General features: G+C 38.1%; 1 protein-coding gene across 1 annotated transcript in view; it reads left to right on the forward strand.

Annotated features, from left to right (window-relative positions):
* The window catches only part of LOC135467562 (cilia- and flagella-associated protein 46-like), a 56,467-nt gene extending 35,604 nt beyond the window's left edge, over positions 1-20,863 (forward strand). Inside the window, 27 exon segments of the mRNA XM_064745335.1 lie at positions 1,560-1,667; positions 2,136-2,234; positions 2,631-2,737; positions 4,407-4,497; positions 4,768-4,911; positions 5,343-5,423; positions 5,765-5,911; positions 7,148-7,218; positions 7,644-7,722; positions 8,001-8,087; positions 8,980-9,135; positions 9,688-9,777; positions 10,023-10,112; positions 11,305-11,487; positions 11,796-11,893; positions 12,366-12,441; positions 12,609-12,800; positions 13,296-13,414; positions 13,897-14,099; positions 15,161-15,267; positions 15,966-16,026; positions 16,571-16,606; positions 17,137-17,239; positions 18,174-18,286; positions 18,636-18,717; positions 19,094-19,230; positions 19,724-20,863. Coding sequence (XP_064601405.1) covers positions 1,560-1,667; positions 2,136-2,234; positions 2,631-2,737; positions 4,407-4,497; positions 4,768-4,911; positions 5,343-5,423; positions 5,765-5,911; positions 7,148-7,218; positions 7,644-7,722; positions 8,001-8,087; positions 8,980-9,135; positions 9,688-9,777; positions 10,023-10,112; positions 11,305-11,487; positions 11,796-11,893; positions 12,366-12,441; positions 12,609-12,800; positions 13,296-13,414; positions 13,897-14,099; positions 15,161-15,267; positions 15,966-16,026; positions 16,571-16,606; positions 17,137-17,239; positions 18,174-18,286; positions 18,636-18,717; positions 19,094-19,230; positions 19,724-19,980 — 3,117 coding nt within the window. The 3' untranslated portion in view covers positions 19,981-20,863.
* Positions 20,864-22,070: the final 1,207 nt, after the last annotated feature.

Genomic DNA, 22,070 nt, shown 5'->3' on the forward strand with positions numbered 1-22,070 from the left:
TGAGGTGTGCAGGTCCTCCAACTATTAGGCCTACATGTAGATCTCTAAATATACCAAATATACCCATGAACGAAATCGAAGAAAGTTTTAAGACAGGCAGTGTCTGTTACAAACCTTTAAATCCAAACACTCTCTGAAAAAGCATGACCATGCCAAACAAGGAATGTACATGCACAATGTACGCTGCAGCTGAACAGATTATATTCAAGTGAGGCCTACGTGAAAGTCACCTCACTCTGTTATCTGGTGAAAAGATGTCTACTGAGATCCCTCATTATGGAACGAATATGTGTACAAATGTATTTCAGCTAAAAACAAATTTCCTGTGTCTGTGTAATTAAAATTTAGTATGTCAGTCTACATGCACATTTTGTTTCTTTACTGTTCCTTTACCTCCTATTCCAGAAGAGTTCCTTTTCCTGTGTTTTTATATCGGGAACCTCCTACTAAGCACAGAAAACATACTCCTCACGAGGTTTCTGAAAACTATGATGATTTACTTTTACAAGTTTTCGGTAAAGGATTTGTTTGAGTTGTTATCACATTAGGAGTTCACACAATACTGTCACTGGCCTTATAACAAAATGTTTTATGATTCTCTGTGTACAGTTTTGTCCAGACCTGATTTATGTGTCGCCAACGACAACTAAGATAGTTGTTTGCCTTTCGCCAGGAAAAATCGCGTTGTAGATGGGTAGACATGTAGAAATTTCGAGTTCTGTGATTGTAAGTGGCTTGTGTCTACATGCAGGTAAAACCAAACTGTATGACTAAAATTTCATCTGAGGGGACTTGATTAAGTATTAAGTAAATTAAGTATTCATGTTTAGGTTACATATGGGCAGAAGTTGACAGTCTTCAGATTACACCAGAATGAACAAGAAATGTTTAACTGAAGTGGTGACTTCATCTCGTCTGCTGGTGGGCCTAGTTTGTGAGCAACACCCTAAATTCTGCTACAACTTTGCATATGTAGAGCCCTGCAGTTTGAAAACAGATATTTGACATGACACTCCACATTCATAAAGGTACTGGGTAGTCATGCTTAGTCTCCACAGTTTTCTTCCAAATTTCCATTTATCACTAAATAACGATAATAAAACAATTAACCTGTTGCGAAGTGCATGTACGAAAATCATTATGATTAAAACTGAGGAAAACATGATCTGTTGGTGGTAGGGGCATAGACTAACTACTCAGTGAAGCTTGTTTATTACATTCTTGAACTGTCCAATTAATTCCCTGACCATCCCTGATGCTCTCCCGTCATGCTCAGTCAGTAACAACCACAATCAACGCAATGAGTTCTGGGATAAACTTTCCAAGTCTCAGGGTGAAACTTTAGGTCATTTACGATGTTTACTTCTGGGACACGCACACACACCAAACCCACGACCCAAGGGGATGTGCTTAATTATAGGTTGAGATTCTTACTTGACAACCATATTATCTGTGACCTTGAGAATCTGCAGTGAATTAATCTGAACTGTTCTGTATGTTGAATTGAGGGGTGTATTTCATAGTTGCTTGTGATGTTGATCTATTGGTTTTTGTTCCAGGCGTTTGAAGACAGTGCACTGCAGGGGAGAACTGCTCTACTGCTGGCCAGGCTGTCTGTGATTGAGTGTCAGTACAATCAGGCCAACTCACTCTGTGCTTTGGCTCAGGTAAGGTATTTTTAATATTTATCTGTTTTAACAGTGATTTACCCCTCTGCTAAAATTGACCCATGGGTATTGTTCTAGTGGCTGGTATCAGTCTGTCTCTGTGTTCATATCTTTGTCAATCTCCTTAGGAATTGTACCCAGGATTACCAAACTGACACCTATGTATACTGAGTTAGACATTTGGAAAAACCCTTTTTATTTTTTATTTTTTTGACCTTGGTTATTTTTTCAAGGTCATTGTGACCTTTTTAATGTGTATTCCTTTACAGACATGGAAACACATACCTCTTGAATTATTTAAACAATTTTCTTCCTACTTTTGCCACAGCAGCACCTAGTTATGTAGAAAAACATGACCATTTTTTGTTTACTTGTCCTATTATTTCAAGGTCACTGGATTTATGGATCTATATGTAACGCTCTCAGCTCTCAGTAGTTTTGATGTGTCTGATTCTGTTGAACTTGTAGGATGTACACAAGGGAGATGAGGAGTTCTGGTGTGACACAGTGCTGACAATGGTGGAAGCCATCCTGGCTAACACCAAGGACAGGGGCAGGAAAAGGAAGGTGAGACAGTAGTTTCCATACACATGCACATGTATATGTTTGACCACTGAATGTTGTATTTGTTCTTGTGCCTTGTAGTATTTTATCATTTGGAATTCTGATGCAGAATTGATTGGAAAAACATTCTGAAGTATTAAACATATTGTGTCAAAGCATGAAACAAAATGATAAATAATTTCAGAAGACTGAAGTAGAAGTGATGATGTAAATTGTAAATAAGCATAATTCTTAAGTGCTTGATGAACCTCTAATCTGTCTTCATACATTACAAGGTACAAGTAGAGAGATATGTCAGATTTTCATATCAGATTTATTATGTGACCACAGTTTAATTACAACATAACAGAATTAGCCTAGGAGTGTTGTTTGGATGCAGACTTGTTTGTGTTGTTGTAGGCTCGGGCATTACTTGTGAGGGTGATGAATGTTTTCCTGGACATGTCAGAAGAAAAACCCAACAGAGCTGCAGCCATTGGTCACATTTTAGCCAAGATGGAAGCCAAGTCAGTATTTCAAACTGTGTTAATTTGTAATTTATCCATATCACTATTCTTCCTGATCTGAAACACAGGATGTGTACTACATGATGCCAGTGACTTATTTGGGATATTTGTGCTTCTGATGTTATTTTTGCTTTAACTCATTAGCATGTTGTATATGTATGTAAATATCACTGTGTTGATCCCCTGAATATAAATAGCCAAACCTTATTATCACATCTTGATGCTTTAAATGCTATCCAAAGACATAACATACATGTAAAGCAAATTTCATTCTCCATTCTTCAAATTATATGATTGAAGAGTTAAATCTGGACGGTGATGTTCTGTTGCAATAGAAACATTTTCAACTCTGCTGTACTTCATGAAATCCAGGAAAGTAACTTTGTTGAAAGGGTCTCCAAGCCTTGAAAGTCCTTAAAAAATACCTTGCATCATCTTGGTGATTTGAGCATGGCAAACTATGTTTTATTTCTAGCCTAACATACCACTATGACATAATAGAGCCATTAGGAGGGAAAAATAACACCGAAAACAACTGCTCTCTCCTTTTCCTTAATATGCAACAATACAGATTGTGTTAATAAGATTTTGTTCAAGTCCATGCCAGTAGAATGGGTGGGAAATAAATCATCCAAGCAGAAGGAGGCACATGACAGTTATTAACCAATAACTGCACATTTCCTGCCAGCACCTCTTTGTGTCAGTGCGAGCTCAAAATTTAAACATAACAGCTTTGCAATGATCGAGGAATGATGATTTTAAGTCAAACTGATAAGAAAACTGTCAGAGGTGAACAATTATTTCGTGGAGAAACTTATAGATTCGGTTGAAGCTTAAATGGAAGGTGGTTTGTGAGATGGTCGTGTTCCTGAGAATTTGATGACCATGTGGAGCTGATTTCAGCAGACTCAGGCCTACAACTTCCTCAACTCTCACACTTTGTGTCTGGGTGACAGTAGATAGGGGCATACAATGACTGAGAGGAAACAACAGTTGAGTGTAAAACACTGCTTCAGCCGGTCTCTAGCTGTATGCAACTCCTCAGGCTGGACTCTTTCCATTGGCCAGTTATGGACATTATCACATGTATTCCAACACCAGCATAGATCAGAACAGTGGCTGCAGTGGCGCGGAGACAGTGGGTTGTGTACCACCGACTGAATCCTGCATTACAGGAGATGTCTGCCATCAATGAGCACAAACTGCTCACTCCCATCGCTTGCTTGTAATGCCACCAATTTGTCACTTTGGAGGTGTTACAAAAAAAGAGGACGTTGAAAAAACGTATCGCTGCCCAAGTTATGCTTCTCCAGATATGATACCCAGATGATTGTTGTTTGATGCCACCTTTGTCCTCAGAAAATGGGAGCTGTCAAGTCTTGAAGAAAATATACTTTCTGACAGCACAACCCGACCCCTCCAATTTTATTAGCAAAATTGGACCGCCCCAGCGTCCGTCTTGAGGACGGCAGCTGTATATAGGTTGTCAATTTGAACACACTTCGCTCACCATTACTTTTAGTGTTAAAATTTTTGGAGGAATGTTAGACTGCATTGTCTTTCACAGGTGGGAACCCTGTGAACTGAGCAGGAGCCAGAATGTATGCAGATATATCACCTTTTAAGTGCAGCTGTAATGACAATCTGTGTTGTCTTTATGCATTCCTAGACTGGCCTCTATCCAAACCACAATTACGTTAGAAGAGCACAAGGATATTAACATCCCAAAGGTTATGAAGGCTTTGCTCTCTGCTTGTCAGGTAAGTGACACTACTGGGACCTCAACAGTTCAATCAGTCAGGGAAGTCTGTCCAAAATTTCACAAACTTCCTGTAGTATATTCAACTGTTATAGGCACGGAATATTACAGTGGTGACAGAATTTATGTAAAATATGTCAGTTTTCTCTTATTAAAGTCACAGAATTGTATTGATATGTCATTCCTCTGTCGTGATGGTGTTCTAATTTTATTTTCCATGAAATTTAACATTGAAGAAAGTCAGATGAAATCCTGCTTGTCGTTTGTACAGAAATTTGAGAATGCGACAGAGAAACTGCTTGGTCTGGGACGCAGAAGGGACGCCATGCCAATGATGCTGGAACATGCTGCTGTACTGCAGAGGATGGCAAAGGCTGCCATGGAAACAGAAATACAACACACCTATTATCTCCAGGTAACCATGCAAACAGATGTGGTGTGTTACACAAGGCATATCTGGTTACTTGTTCCACACTTAAAACTTCAAAATGAAAGCTGATACAAAGCATCTGTGGTGTCCGTGAATGCTTTTTAAGGTGCACTTTTGTATTTTCTTGTAAAGTTGACCACATTATAAAGAAACTCCTTAAACTGAATAATACACTTGACTGATAATGTGGGATAATATCAGAAAATCCAACCTCATAGGCCTACATGTATGCACAGTGTTAACTTAAATTGTTATTAAAATCTTACTTGTCAATAAACTTTCTTAGAGCTGATCAGATAGTGTGAAGGTTTTTTATGGTGTTCCAGGGTACACAATTTATAGAACATGTATTTGAAATTCATTCAAAGCCAACATGAAGAAATGTGATTAATTCCTTATCTTCTTTTCAATCGAAGGCTCTTGCTGTTTTAAAAGACTTGGTGGCGATATCCGAAGAGGTATTTTATGAAGCTCAGTCCCTGTCTTCTGTAGCAGAGGTATGCTATCTAACTGGACAGAATCACTAAATTAAGTAATGGGCATAGACTATCTGAGATTGATTTTGTGGACTGCTTCCTGAAATTGTCTTCATTCACCTTAAATCTCAAATGAAATTAATTAGTAAGCCTCTTTTTTTTGTTATGCTGTGTGTGGATCTCTGTTGTTTCTGTCATTTCTATGTTGTATCTTGTCTATCCTCAGCGGCGCTCTATTAGCCTGCCCATTCAGTGAGAGCTGGCATATAACCAGCAGAGATGTGGGGAAGTCATGTTAGACATCAACACCTTACATCTCCATTGTCTGTCTCATTTCTATGTTGTATCTTGTCTATCTTCAGCTGCGCTCTATTAGCCTGCCCATTCAGCGAGAGCTGGCATATAACCAGCAAAGATGTGGGGAAGTCATGTTAGACATCTACACCCTCCTTGTTGCAGAGGAGCGCACCAAAATACTGGACGACCAGCGCAAAGGATCAGTGCTCAGAGTAAGACTTCTACCCTACTTTCATGATATACTTTGTAATAAAAAGTACCTAAAAATACCTAAATTCTTCAAATATGTTGGATCATCCAGCCTGCTCGTGTTGGCCAGTACACATGTACCTGTAACAGGAATGCACATTTTCTCTTTTCTCAGAATGTTAGTCCATCTAATGAACAACATTTTCATGTCTAATTTTCTGAAAAAAAAAAAAAAAAATGAAAGAGATGTACATGTAATTTGTAGCTCTCACTGCTACTAATCTCTGTCCCAAATATATGTCCTAAAGAAGAATTATGTTGAACGTTTGATGGATTATGAACATTATTGAAGTATTCATGTTAATGTTTCACCACATATGCCCATGGTATTCATGTTAATGTTTCACCACATATGCCTATGGTATTCATGTTAAAGTTTCACCACATATGCCTATGGTATTCATGTTAAAGTTTCACCACATATGCCTATGGTATTCATGTTAAAGTTTCACCACATATGCCCATGGTATTCATGTTAATGTTTCACCACATATGCCTATGGTATTCATGTTAATGTTTCACCACATATGCCTATGGTATTCATGTTAATGTTTCACCACATATGCCTATGGTATTCATGTTAATGTTTCACCACATATGCCTATGGTATTCATGTTAAAGTTTCACCACATATGCCCATGGTATTCATGTTAAAGTTTCACCACATATGCCCATGGTATTCATGTTAAAGTTTCACCACATATGCCCATGGTATTCATGTTAATATTTCATCACATATGCCTATGGTATTCATGTTAATGTTTCACCACATATGCCTATGGTATTCATGTTAATGTTTCACCACATATGCCTATGGTATTCATATCACAACCAAAGAAATTGTAGCAGTACACACGGTGGTTGGTATTGGCATACATGTGTGTGTTTTGTGTTCAGTTATTTTCTTTAGTGTAGGAGGGGCAAGAATATTTTTGTCAAATTGCATCAATATTTCCTAAAATCACTAGTGTACATATAACTGTAGAAAATGTTGTCATTGTGTGGTCCAGGTCATGCTGGCTTTAACAGCAGCTTTGCCCAACATGGTCGCCAATGGTTTTCCCTGTGTTGCCACCGTTTTTTCTCATTTCTGATCTCTCTTGTATAAATTCAGTTATCCTTAGATTGATTGTCCTTATATAACTTAAAAGATAACTGTCTAGTTTTAGTGTATTTAATACAATTTGTTTTTGTTACAGATGGTGGAGGATCTTGTTAGAGCAACTCCTGACTACACTCAAATGGAAAGGGAATGGTCAGAGATCGGAAAGTAAGGGGCATGGGGATTTTAGCTGCTCAGCCAGCCATGTTTGTTTGAAACTATTTAAGTACAATTGTGAATATGTTCTGATGTTGGATGTCATTTATTATCGATTCTTATGCGATGCTTATGTTATTCTATATTAAAAATGTGTATTGATAGTAATGATCATTTTAAAAAGTGAACATTTTAAAATTTTGAAAGGGTTAACAATTTTCTTTGAGAAATGCTAATCATCATTAATATGAATGTAAACTATTCTGAAAGGAAACTTAATATTATTACTCCCAGTGATATTGCATCATGTTTTCAGCAAAAGTAGCCCAGGGATATTGTCATGATTGTTCCTATTTAGTAGCCCCTGGAGTATGCATGTTGTGTGTGTGTGTCTCTCTTACATGATAGCCAATAGTAGTGTCATGTTCCTTTTTCAGAGTGATAGCGGATGGTTGCCTTCTCCAGTTGATCAACTCTCATAATTTGTCCAGACACACACCTCATCTGAAAGCATCGGTGAGACATTGTCTGCAGGTTTCTGTGTTAATTCATACCACGATACTCAACCCAAAATTTCAGTGAATAGATATAATATAGTGGAACTAAATGTGAAACTGAGGTTAGCTTAGATGAATAAATTACCCATCAAAAAAAAAAAATTAAATACAGAAACGAAGAAAAAAAACTTCACAATATTGTAGAAATATCAGAATGTAAGACCATGCTGCGAGATATGCCTTGATTGATAGAATGAGAAGATCTGGGTCTTGATACAGTGTAACCTGTATTTACAGAGTCTGTGTTACATAGGCCGGTGCTTGAGGCTACTCTCTCTACAGAAACACCCTGATCCACCCTCACAGTGGCTCGTCAGGGACCTGGTACGTACTTACTTATGATTTCTCCTTGTTCTCACAAACTTTATAGACTGTACAGGGAGTGATCCGTTATATTAATTTTATTAAGCGAGTGGTGTAATTTTCATTTGTTCTGAGCCTTTGGCAAGGAATGAATTAAAATTACATCACAAGGGTAATAAATTTGATATAAAGGGTCACGAATTGCATATCCTATTTATCCCATAATTTATTTGGAATGCTTTAGGTGGTTAATAGTGAAGACAAAGTCTGTTTGTTTTGACAAGTATGTAATATCGATGAATGTGAAACTGTTGAAACCGAACCATACACTTCACTAAGTATAGTTCTAGAAAACACTGAGGAAATCTATGATTTCTGTGATCAGAAAATGTATCACAGTCCATTAGCTTACAATAAGATGACAAGATGACTAGGTTCTGCATGTGCCTGTTCATGGATTTCCTGTAACACCTGATGAAGTTTTACATGTGGATACAGGTGCTGTAATTGCAGGGAGTTATTCATGATACATGAGAGATTGAGCCAAAATGGATTTGCAGGTGCTTTTATTGGTGTGCCTTAGTGAATTTCTATTAGTTTTTTTCAGATTTAGACAAGACATTTACTGTAGTGTAACTTCAAAATAAAAGAAATCCTGAAACCTCTGAACAACCTTGTAGGGCCTGCGCTGGCTTGCTGCAACTGTCAGGTCATTGATCAATGAGGCCTTGCTGTTTTAGCTATATGACTGTAAGCCTGGAGGTTTTCATGTGCCTGACACTTCTGTTTCCCCTACCCATAAACCTGACCATGTCATGTAAGTGAAAAATGATTGAGCACTTCAATGTACAACAATCAGATATATAAATAAAGGCCTCTGAACTGTATTTGTATGATACTGTTTTTCCCCAAGGAGTTACTGAAGGTTGAAGAGGCCCTTGAAGAGGGTACTGAGACTGAAGGGGGTGCTGAGACTGAAGGGGGTGCTGAGGCTGAAGGGGATCCTGAGGATGGGAAGAACCAGAAGCCTAAAGAACCAGTGTGTCCAAGTCATATTACAGCTGTAGTAGTAAGCTCTATTTTTTTTTTGTACATTTAAATATTCAAACTCACGAGGCTGATCTTATATACATGTTGTATCAGCTATAATGTACTTTTGTGTTGTATGTCTGCATGATGTTCAATGTAACCTTCAATATTACTCTGGTTATTTCACGACACCTGTTTCCTTGTAGTAGTAGTAGTACTATTCAAGTACTGTCATATTTATAGTGTTGCCTCTTTGGAGTGGAGTTCCAAGACAATAGACAAGACAACCGCCGTGTTACAGTATGATGAGTCTGGATGAGCATGAAGTACTGGACAATTATATCTTCATGCAAAATGCTGTATGTATGCAAGGAAGTAGCCAAACCCTCTGGATGACCCTGTCTGGAATTGAACCAAGATGTTAATCCTGCAAGGCAGACACCCCAACCATTCACCTGTCACAGTCAGTGTAAGACATTTGAACATGAAGTGTGATAAAATGGATGTGTGTTTTTTGTTTGTTTTTGTTTTCACGTATTACTTTCTTCAGGTTAGACTGTTCACCTTTAACCTTTGATTTGGATGGTTTCAGGACAAACACAAAGAGAGCAGATTTTATCTTCAGCAGGCCACAGAGTGCTTGTCACAGGGATTAAATCTGGCTCTAGCCAAAGGATTCAAGGTAAGATGGTGAGCAAGGTTGCTCTGTTAAAGCTTATATCCTGTCTTTTGTTGGGTTGTTTTTGTATACATGTACGTGCATGTGGCTTGTATTTGGCAAGTCATAGTTGTTACAGTGATCTTTATAACTTTCCACTCTAATTACTGACAGCAGCATTTTGAACATAACAGAACACGATTAGACAAGGGCTTAGATATGACATATGACATTAATTACTCAAATTCTGTCTGCTTTTTATCCTGCAGGATGTTGCAAGTAAAGCTGCTCTGGAGCTGGTCGAGTGTTTTGGTCAATATGACATGGCCACTGCCTCACAATACCTTGCTCTCTATCAGGTAAGTGTCTGTGTTGTTCTCTGTGTGATGGATCTGCATGTGGTATCATTTGTCACATCCTGTATTTCTGTATTTCCCTCACCAAAACTGTGATGCTTCATGTATGTGTCACATGTTGTATTTCTGTATTTCCCTCACCAGAACTATGACACTTCGTGTTTGTGTCACATGCTGTATACATGATGCTTTATGTATATGTCACATGCTGTATTTCTGTATTTCCCTCACCAGAACTATGACACTTCGTGTTTGTGTCACATGCTCTATTCTGTATTTCCCTCATCAAAACTGTGATGCTTCATGTATGTGTAACATGCTGTATTTCTGTATTTCCCTCACCAGAACTATGGTGCTTCGTGTTTGTGTCACATGCTTTATACATGATGCTTCATGTATATGTCACATGCTGTATTTCTGTATTTCCCTCACCAGAACTATGACACTTCGTGTTTGTGCCACATGCTCTATTCTGTATTTCCCTCATCAAAACTGTGATGCTTCATGTATGTGTCACATGCTGTATTTCTGTATTTCCCTCACCAGAACTATGGTGCTTCGTGTTTGTGTCACATGCTTTATACATGATGCTTCATGTATATGTCACATGCTGTATTTCTGTATTTCCCTCACCAGAACTATGACACTTCGTGTTTGTGTCACATGCTCTATTCTGTATTTCCCTCATCAAAACTGTGATGCTTCATGTATGTGTCACATGCTGTATTTCTGTATTTCCCTCACCAGAACTATGACACTTCTTGTTTGTGTCACATGCTATATTTCTGTATTTCCCTCACCAAAACTGTGACGCTTCTTGTTTGTGTCACATGCTGTACTTCTGTATTTCCCTCATCAAAACTGTGATGCTTAATGTATGTGTCACATGCTATATTTCTGTATTTCCCTCACCAAAACTGTGACCCTTCGTGTTTGTGCCACATGCTGTACTTCTGTATTTCCCTCATCAAAACTGTGATGCTTAATGTATGTGTCACATGCTATATTTCTGTATTTCCCTCACCAAAACTGTGACGCTTTGTGTTTGTGTCACATACTGTACTTCTGTATTTCCCTCATCAAAACTGTGATGCTTAATGTATGTGTCACATTGTGTATTTCTGCGTGCCTCTCCCCAGGGCTGTGAAGCTTTGTGTATCTGTCACATTTGTTATTTCTGCATGTCTCCTCCCAGAGTTGTGAAGCTGCCCAGTACCTGGAAAATGTCCTGTACAAATCACAGCCAGACCCCACGTCCTCCAGACTGGCAGCCTTGCTGCACCAGAGAGCAGGGCTGATGGCCTCAGACATCACCCGTAACACAGGAGAGAGCAATGTGGCAATGACGGTGGAGGCAACCTTAGAACAGGACTGGCAGGTATGCTCTGACTATGCTGTAGAATATATGAGGTAGCAGACTTCAGTATGCTTGAAACATACATATACACTGAATAGCCAAAACTCTTGATTGCTACCATTGTACTGTAGTAAAAATATAAAATGATTCGGAACAAGTGCAAAATTTCCCTGATAACATAAAATAATAATATGATATTATTGAGTTTGGTTTGTTGTATATTCCTTGTATATGCATTTATTTGTCCTCATCAGACAAGATACCTCATCATGGTTAATTACACATGTTTGAACAATGTACCCTGATATAATGTTTCATTGTGTTCAAAGGCTTGGAAACAGCTGACTGTCCTGCCAACCCATGTAGACTTCCTAAGGGAATTCCCCTCCAACTTTAACTTCTTTGTCTTAGTACATTCACCAGATAAGTAAGTTTACCTTCAAATTTGATTGTAGCCATAGAAAAAACCTTTTGTGAGTGACACAGCTTCTTGAAAATTGTCAAATCTTTCCTCATTTTCTTAAAATCAGAGCAAGACAGGAATTTGTTTATTATATTTTACTGGTAAAAAAAGAAATATTAAAATTGTTACATTTGAAGTGATAGTGGAGTCAACTTTTGGCGTTTATACTAAATGTTTTGTGGGAAAAGGTCTTGGTTAACTTATGATGTTGGAGAAAAGCCATTTTAAATGCTGAATATCGTGCACAACATTGTAATACTTTTATGATTGTTGGAAAATATAGATCTTTGTATACATATATGTGTATATACATAGTTTCATGTTCATGTTGGAGAAGTTTCCTCTCACCATAATGCTGGCCGTTGTTGTACAAATGAAATATTCTTGACTACAGTGTAAAACACCAATCAAATAAATAGATGAATTCATGTTGCAGGAAAAAGCTGTATGGGGCTCTGATGGACAAAGCTATGCCTAGTGCCGGGGGAAAAGGAGACAATAAGAAAACTGCAGTACAAGGTCAGATAAAGTTTTCACTCATATTTACTGTAATGAGTCTACAAAAGCAGTTATCTGACAGTTATCAAATTTGTTGACTTCAAACCACAGTCAAAGCAGCAAGAGCTTTTGTGCGCTCCAGTATATGTTTGTAGCCTTATCCTGTCCTGACTGTTTTCAGGCCTATCCCGTGCGCGCATCACCTCAGTGGAGACTAACCCCTGACTACCTAGAGGATCTACTGGAAAGGTTCCGCACTTACAAACACAGCTGCCAGCAGTGGCTGCTCCAGCAGGAGTATGTACGCTCTCAGCAGGCTCAGAGACAGAAGATGCTGGAGAACCTGGATGATAGCATGAAGCAAGACACCAGGGTAATCCACACCCCTCCACCTCATGTCGCTCGATGGTAGCTCACCTGAGGGCGGGTGTGGATAATGGAGGTTTATGGAAGATGCTTTGGGTTTAAGGATTATTTCCACAGGAGATGACAACTGCATACTGCATACACTGTCATTTTATTAGTTCATGCAATACATTTTCTACTAGATACAAATCAGTATTGTGTGGCATGCGATGGAAATTTAACATGCACATGTTAGCAGATAAAAAAATTACATTTTGATAATCAATATGTACTTTATTCAGAGTACAGATTGCTTCGTGATGAAATAATGTACATGAAAATGATACTTGGTGTTGGCATACAGGTAATGATCAGTAAAATACTGTGGAGCTGACACATCTGGAAACACTGACTGTCAGATATTCACCACGATATGTTCAGGTGGTATCAGCAATTTGTGGTGTCCAGTTACCGTAGAACAACTTAACCCACATATAATCAGGGTACAATTTTTGTTCTGCAGACCCCTTCAGCAGCGTCTGTGGGAGAAGAGAATGATCTCCATGAGGAGTTCCTACAGCTGGTGGGTGAGATGGAAAGCTACTTACGACCTGTTCTCACCACCCTTGATTCCTTTCTCAGGTGAGGGGGCACAACTGTGCATTGGCTTCAGCTGGCAGTTAAAAAACTTCCATTGAAATGTGCTAGATTTTCCTGTATTAGAAAATGTGTTCATAGCATTGTGAGAACTGAGTAATAACATGATAAACTTATAGATAAACAATGCCATTCAGGACGCTGCCTCAGTTACTAATACACATATACCTGTATTGTGTCAGTGACTGAGAAAAAGCTTTGATAGTTTTCATGGATATAGTTGTGCTTATCCATACTTCACCGTAATTCCTATTCTAAATTGACGTCTGAAATTTGTTTTGAGTTTGGTTGTTTTTGAGTCAATCTTTTGAAATCTACTTATTTGAGTCTGATGGTATGTAAGTTGGGGAAACATTTAGTAAATAGAAGGTTATTGTTTTGAGTGGTAGTAATTTAACCCATTTGTCACATACTTTGTTATTTATCACCTTAAAGTCCATTAGCCAATGTTTTTCATGTACTGTCAGACCCCAGACTGCGACCACAACCTCAAATGATACCCCTAAGGACACTCCCCCAAGTCAGGAGTGTCTAATTGTATTGGCTGACCCCGATCTACTGGAGATGCCCCTGGAAGCTTTACAGATACTGCAGTCAGATAGCATCTCCTCCTTGTCCAGGGACTTTTCACTGCAGTTCTTCTACCACAGGCATCATGTAGAGGTCATAGGTATGTCGTGCCACAAGAGAATTGCCATGCTAGGTACAAGTGAGAATTTTAGCACATCAGCAGCATGATAATAATATAAAAGCATGAAGTACGTAACATGACCATTGCTTTTATTCTTTCCGCTACACCCCATTTCACCTGTTTTCCTTTAGCTTGATAATTTAACACAATTCCCTGGGCTGTAGTCCAGTAACTCCGGAAGGTTAGATAAACATCTATATTGTACAATTTGACATCATATAAACTACTTTCCTATATTGTTACTAATGTCAGGTGTATGGAAGAATTCATAGAGATGTTTTGCCACAAATGATACACAATTCCAAAATGCTTTGCTAACATTCAAACATGCCTGAATATTTTTATGGAAAATATCCCCTATATCCCCTTGTGTTTGAGAACACTTCAGTTACATTAGCTAAAGAGTGTTTACTGTTACATGTATAAATTGTATATATTTCATGCCGCAGAAAAGCTTAAAGGAAGAGGCCTCTAAAAATCGAAGTAGGCATCACTAAATAGATCACATAAAAGTATGCATAAATATACTTCCATTTTATTTTATATTTTAGATTTTTGTGAAAGGGATAATGGCGTTCAAACATTTGAATTCTAAGGTGGGCTTTATGGACCATACTATCAGAGTTTAGAAACTCTGATGTCACGTGATGTTTTTCTAACTCTAATCATGACACTGAATGTTGGAGTAACTCTATTTACCCATGAGTGAGAAATTACGGAAATAATGTTCTTAAAAATTCCTTTCTTCTGTGAACATCAGGAAAAAAAGAATTCCTGATACCGTCAGTATGGCTCATAAAACCCACCATAGTATTCAAATATTTGAATGCCATTCAACACTCGTCAAAAAATCTGAAAAAATAAATGACAGTATTTTTACACATAGTTTTTGGTTGTCTGTATGACAAACCTTACTTCATATTTTAGCATTCTTTTACTTTAAATAGTTTGTATCGCAACATCCATTGTTGTCTTTCCTGATACTTTCTTACTGTGTGATAGTTGGTCATTGGGATGGATATTTCTGTTTTATTTATCAGATGAGGCAGCAGCAGGCACTGGGAAGAAGGCCAAAGGTGACAAGGGGAAGGACCTTCCTCCTCGTATACCTGGTCTGAAAGATGCCAACAAGAAACAAGCCAAAATTGTGAGTTTCTATCACTGTCAAGATTATACCTGTGGGCATAAAAATTGTGTGAAAGGTGGTTTATCCGCATGTAAATCATTGGTTGTTTTATGATGGGCATGACAGTAAATGTTGGCATCACTTTCAGCTACCATGGGGACCAGTATAGATATACCCCATCATTCTCATTTATACTCTCCTCATACATACACTTTAATATGTAATTTTGAGTGTGGCATCAAACAACAATCAAATACGTATATTTAACATGTATTAATTCACAGATTTTATTCAACTACACTTATCCTGTCATTCATTGTGTGAATTGTACATTTCTAGAACTAGTTTTTATGCAGCAGTGCTACAAATACACTGTGACACTTGCCTTTCTGTTGCTAGGATAGTCGGGTTCACACCTGGCATTGAACAGGGAATTTGTAGATTCACCATCTCTCACTGTTTATGGGGCCTAGGTGACAATAAGCTCATGTGGCTGTTTGCATAACTTAATATAGAAGACCACCTGTATTCCACCAGTTTTGGGTGCATACCTGTATATCATATGGTAAATTTCATCAGTAACTTAGCTTGGTGGATCAGGTTTCCTCCACCCATAAAACTAACTGCCATTATATGAGTGAAAACTTATTGAGTATGGCATTATATAGAAACAATCAAATAAATAAATACCTGTACAATATACCTGCTGTCATCCACAGATTCCCCTGAACAGACAGATCTCCCCTTGGTGTCAGCCTGTGGATACCATGAACTTCAGGTGTATCCTTTCTGTAACACAGTTGTCCAGAAGAACAAACTCCTGGCCAGTATACAAAGCCAAATAAAGGCTGTGTTTGACAAGAAACCTGTAGATTCCCCAACTTTCATTGTTTGTGAGGCTTTGGTGACCGTAACTTTTAAACATGTATGTAAGGCTGATTGCAATGTGTTACCTTCGTTGAGGCCACTTTCCTCCACCAATATGGTGTACAAGTCTGTATGTCACATGTGGTAACCTTTGTCATAACGTTGCCAAATGTCAGTATAGTTTACCCTGGTTAGTCTGATTTCCTCTGTCCATAAAACTGACTGCTGTCGTATAAATTCTTGGGTATGGCATTACACAACAATCAAATAAGTAAATAAATAAAAAAATATATAAAACACTGTGAGAGAAGTTATGATGTGTTGGTATATCTACATGTATGTGTGTTTTATTGGTTACCTGATGTGACCTTCAGTGGTTATATGAACATATAAAATGTCTACATTTTAGCAGATATGTTCAAAAGTGATGGAAGTTTTTTTCCTTAGCATCTGTCAGTCATGGTGGACCCATATCTTGATTGTGATGAAACAGGTATGGCATAGCATCATTGAATAATTATGAACAACATCCTGTGTATAATTAAATCATGCAGTACAAGTACATAGCCAAGCACTGGGCTCAATCTACTGATTGGCTCTGAACTTTGTGGCACTGCTCAGAAAGATCCTGGATACAGCCAGCATTTACTACCATTCAGTAACTGTTGAGTGTGGTTGGGCAGTTTCCGTTTACAGTACCACAGGTAAGCGGCCATGCAGGATTAACCCAGATTGCAGCACACAGCAATGTGGACACAGTGATACAGTACATGGTATTAGCGTTGCTGTCATGTGTGACTAGTTGCTTCTGCTGTATCAGTAGGCTGCAAGATGTATCCAGGTGTGTTTAATAACCTGTACAGTGCGGTTGTCACACAGTGCATCGTGTGAAAGCTCTGCTGTGTACTACATGTAGTTACTTAAACTGATGTTATACAACTATTTTAACTATTATTTGAAAATTTTCATAGCTGATTATGACATTATGGTATTGATATTGATTGCGTATGTTGATATGCACAGAATCGCTTGGGCCTCTGGAGACAATGAAGCACACCCTGGAGGAGTATGAGCAGCTCTTTACACCTCGTTGGCTGGGCGTGATGGGAGATGACCATGTACCCAGGTATGCATCACCTCTAATTTCTGTATAGCGCTTTGTCATCATTTAGAGTCTGCTGAACACACTACATTTTAAAGTGAAAGACAGCACCTGACTAATGTTTATGTCCACTGAAAGACTACCATTCAAAGTATCTTAAACTGGCATTAAATATTTTTTGAGATTTTTTTCAAGGCAGTAAAAGTTTAGTGAAACTTCGTCTCGACACATCTTCAGTGCGTTTCCTTTATCGAAGGCAAGGTGACATCACGTTTACTCTATCTTTCTAACGTCAAAGTTATTTTGCGTATTATGGTCAGAGCAGTAACCAGTGGCAGAGAAAAGTTGTGGACTTCAGCAATGAAGGTCCAAGTGATAGCTTTCTCAGAAATTGGACATACTGGAAGGATATTTCTTCTACTGCTTGAACTGTTAGAGTAAGCCTGCTATGTCATTTACAGGTTAAGTAGACTGCAAATGCAGATTGGGCTGCGCAATCTAATAGCAATGTGTTTGATTGGATAAAATTCTCAAGATGTCTGCCTCAATTCACACCAGCCATTTGTGCAGAATCAAATATGATTTAGCCAGGTGCTGTCTTGACGTCTAAGTGAATCGTGAAATACATAAATTCAGTGTGTGTATGTGCATGTTACAGGTATTAAACTGGTGCGATTCATGGTATTGAACCATCAGATTCTACTATAGTCAGTTGCAAATAGGACAAGCCTTATTTCATATAATTTGAAAATATAGCATTTGGCAAATTATGAGAACATGGGTTATGGATTATACTTATCCTATTTTCCTTAGACGACTTAGACTCGCAGAGCCTATATGACTGTACTGAAGGCTGCGAAGACTGGTTGAATGATAATTGTTTGATCCCACTCATCAAGTCAGTGAGTCAATATCTTCCGGCTATTCCAAGTTTACACTTGTAATTCTGTACTTACAGTGTTGGTGAATGGGAGATTTACCTGTCCGAAGGGTCGTCGTTTGTGTATTATGGTATGGAAGGCTTCCTGACGAACATTCCTCCGGGCAAAATGTCCAGCCTAAATATCCCAGGTAAACCTCTTAGAAGCTCCAGGTAACAAGAAATGAAATGTACATCTTACAATACAGATTAAGATAGGACTGATTCATGTGGTTTTCAACTTTTGTGAGTAAGATAGCCTGATCTGCCAACTAGATTACAAGAGAAATGTTCTGCAATAGGTGAATAAGAGTTCTTCTGGCAGAGCCTGTGTACAAATTTGTCTCCTGCATATCATCCCCTCTTTGTACAAGTATTTTGCAGTAAAGCAAATAGGTTTGTTATATTGGATAAGGAAGGAATGAGAGAGTGTGTTGTGCTGAAGATTTCCCTACCTGGATTGTTTAGTATCATCATTCTTTGTATGGTATTGTGTTTCAGAATGTATGATTACCTACATCCTGGATATGGCTCAGACCAGCAAGAGTTTCCTTAGACAGTCCAAGATAGATGTCCTCAAAGAGTAAGTGGCCTCTAGGAACAGTCTGTAAATGTCCTAAATACAAGTGTCTAGATACATTTGGGTTAATGTTTTAGGAGTTGTATATTTACATTATTACGACAAATTGAGTATTTTGTAGAGATAGTGAGTTAGGCCAAGTCTAACTAGGCTTGATGCTTTTAACTTGACAGTGTGAAAAGTAAAGTAACTATACATAGTTCACAAATAAACTTTTTTCAGAGGCATACTTTGAACTTGTAAAACATGCTAAGCAGATATACGTCAGTTAGATTCGTGAAGGGTTCTACTGCATTTTGATTTAACGATAAATGGCAAGATGGTACTATAGACAGTTGCATGAATTTCGTATTGAATTTGCTTGGTGGTGGTGTTACAGTGCCGACTTGCTGCACCTGGAGAAGCCAGTGGAGAAGGCAATGCTGATCAGTCTGGCTGGCGTCAAGTGTGTGATGGCCAATCAGTGGCATTGTACACTTCAGGAGAATTATGCCAAGTTCAAGGTCAACATGAAAGGTTAGTAGTTAAGTCATATTGAGAAGGGGGTGGAGTAGTATAATATAGATCCTAATACTAAGTCTTTTTGAGAAAGCAGTACAGTAATCCTAGTACATATTGAGTCATATTGAGAATGGGGTACAGTAATCTAGCAGTAGTACATATTGAGTTTTGTTGAGAATGAGGTACATACAATAATCCTAGTCCATATGGAGTCTTATTGAGAATGGAGAATGGTGACCCTACTACATAATGGGTCTTACTGGGAATGAAGTATAATAATAGTACATATTGGTCCTGTGCAACTGTAATATATATTTTTTCAAGTACTGTGGTTAAAATGCACTTGCTTTGGGGATATTATTCCACTAACGGTATGTAATGTGACTTGCCAGATCCATTTTAGATTAAGAAAGGATAGCATATTGCATTTATAATTGTTAGACATGTGTTAAGCCGAAATAGATTTGATTATGACATCTGTTATGAAATACTTTTGTTTGTGACACAGACATGCTGACTGAAGGACTGCCAACTGGACAGGCCACTCGTCTCCTTTTCACTCCATACCGGCGGAAGGTTGAGTTAGAAGAAGAAGGGGAAGAAACAGCGGCTGAGAAAGAGTCTGATGCTGAGAAGGGCTCAGAGGGTGGCAGTGGTCAGAACTATGAGTCTTGTGAAGATGGAGAAGAACAAATGTTACCAGATCCCTCCTGGTATAACATGGTTTGTTATGGTCTGCCCAATCTGGTCATCACACAGGTCTGAGCATACACTACGTGTATGTCAGCAGTCTGAAGAAACATAGCCGTGGCATGTGCCTGTACATGAATCCGTCTGAAGAAACACAGCCATGGCATGTGCCTGTACATGAATCAGTCTGAAGAAACACAGCCATGGCATGTGCCTGTACATGAATCAGTCTGAAGAAACACAGCCGTGGCATGTGCCTATACGTGAATCAGTCTGAAGAAACACAATCATGGCATGTCCCTGTACATGAATCAGTCTGAAGAAACACAGCCGTGGCATGTGCGTGTACTTGAATCAGTCTGAAGAAACACAGCCGTGGCATGTGCGTGTACTTGAATCAGAGCTGCTGTAAATTTGTTAACCGTATGAGACATGGTAAAGTAAGCATTCAAAACCACAAATGTCTCTGTACAGAAGTACCAGTACATGTACATAAAAGGAAACCCTGTTTTGTGCTAAGAATTTTACAAAATACTATTTTGCATTGTGATCTGATCAAGTGCATATCATCATCCGTCCTTTGATTTTATAAGTGACAAGTCTTTGATCTACATTATTCATTGTTACATTTTCTTGTTAATAACTGGGTTATTTGTTTTATTTACATCTCAGTTTTATTATTTTCAATAAAAAATTGTACACATTTTAGGACTCCAACTGCCCTGGTTGAATTATTTATGACCTCTCCATCTAACATGTTGACTGACTAAATCAGACCTTATTGACAGAGTAGTCGCCAGAAGGGAGGCATAATATAGGAGGCAGTGATCTCACCTGTGTAATGTCCCAACAAGTGACTCATCAAATTTAATCATCTTTGATTTGAAGCTTAATTACATTGGACTTTAATGATCACCATTAGAATTTATCTGTTCATTTGTTTGTCCAATGCTTTGGTGTGGATTACACAAAGCCATTTCTGACTTAAAACAAACTTTGAAATATGATCTCAAAGCTTATTTTGGGGTTTTGGAAATTCAAATTCTGTAACCCTCATCAATGTTAATGTCTTAGGACAGAGGTGTCAAGATTTCAACTTTCAGTTCCAAAAACTAAGCATCATCCAGAAGTTTTATATTTTGACTGAAGTCAGAAAGGGCTTTGTGGAATCTGACCCTGATCATGTTTTGATGCCTAAAGAATTTCGGGACATCTGTGTTTTGATGCCTAAAGAATTTCGGGATATCTGTGTTTTGATGCCTAAAGAGCTTTGGGACATCTGTGTTTTGATACCTAAAGAGCTTTGGGACATCTGTCTTTTGATGCCTAAAGAGCTTTGGGACATCTGTGTTTTGATTACAGAATCTTTATTCTATTCTCAAAGCTGCTGTCTTTGTCATTAAGGCATGGCTGGTCTATGCTAATGATATTGTTTCAGCCCTAGCTGTAAAACGTGTTAAACTGATGTGAGCTGCCCTAACAGACGCTGAATTGGCTCTGAAATACATCATACATGTATGATGGGAATAATTTTTAAAGGTTGATTAATCAACAACAAAGCAACTCTGCATCAATTTCCATTACTTTTTATTAACCCTTTCTCAACCACAAGTAATACTTCATGTAAAACTGATCTGTGTGATTTGTAACTGACCAGTGCAGCTATTTCTGTCTATCACTGTGCTACATGTGGCACAAACATCAACATGCATGCACAATCCCATAGATTACTGGACAAGGAGGGATGTGGAAGTAACAAGTCTTTAATGTGATCATTAATAATGGCAGCAACAAATTAAAACAAACACATAAAATATGAACAAAGTTACAACTGTATTTACTATAACAATTAACTCACCATGTAATGTATGTAAATCTGTGATTCGATCAAAAGACTTTAATGTTGATCATAGTTGATCCTCCTTAGACTAGTCTTTGTGACATGTTACAGGTTGAAGAACAAATATCTTTTTTTAACTTTGTTCGCTTTCATCATGACAATTAGTATGGAAGATTGTATTACATGTATGTACACAAGTAGACCATGATAATGTGTCATCCAGTTAGAATCCCAATTTCTTCTCCTCACCTATACCTCTATAAATGATAGGTTACTTTGCTGTGACTACAATTTCTGTACCGGTATAAATGACAGGATACTTTGC

The sequence above is a fragment of the Liolophura sinensis genome, chromosome 6 (genome assembly GCF_032854445.1).
Source record: "Liolophura sinensis isolate JHLJ2023 chromosome 6, CUHK_Ljap_v2, whole genome shotgun sequence".
Classification (NCBI taxonomy): Eukaryota; Metazoa; Mollusca; class Polyplacophora; order Chitonida; family Chitonidae; genus Liolophura; species Liolophura sinensis.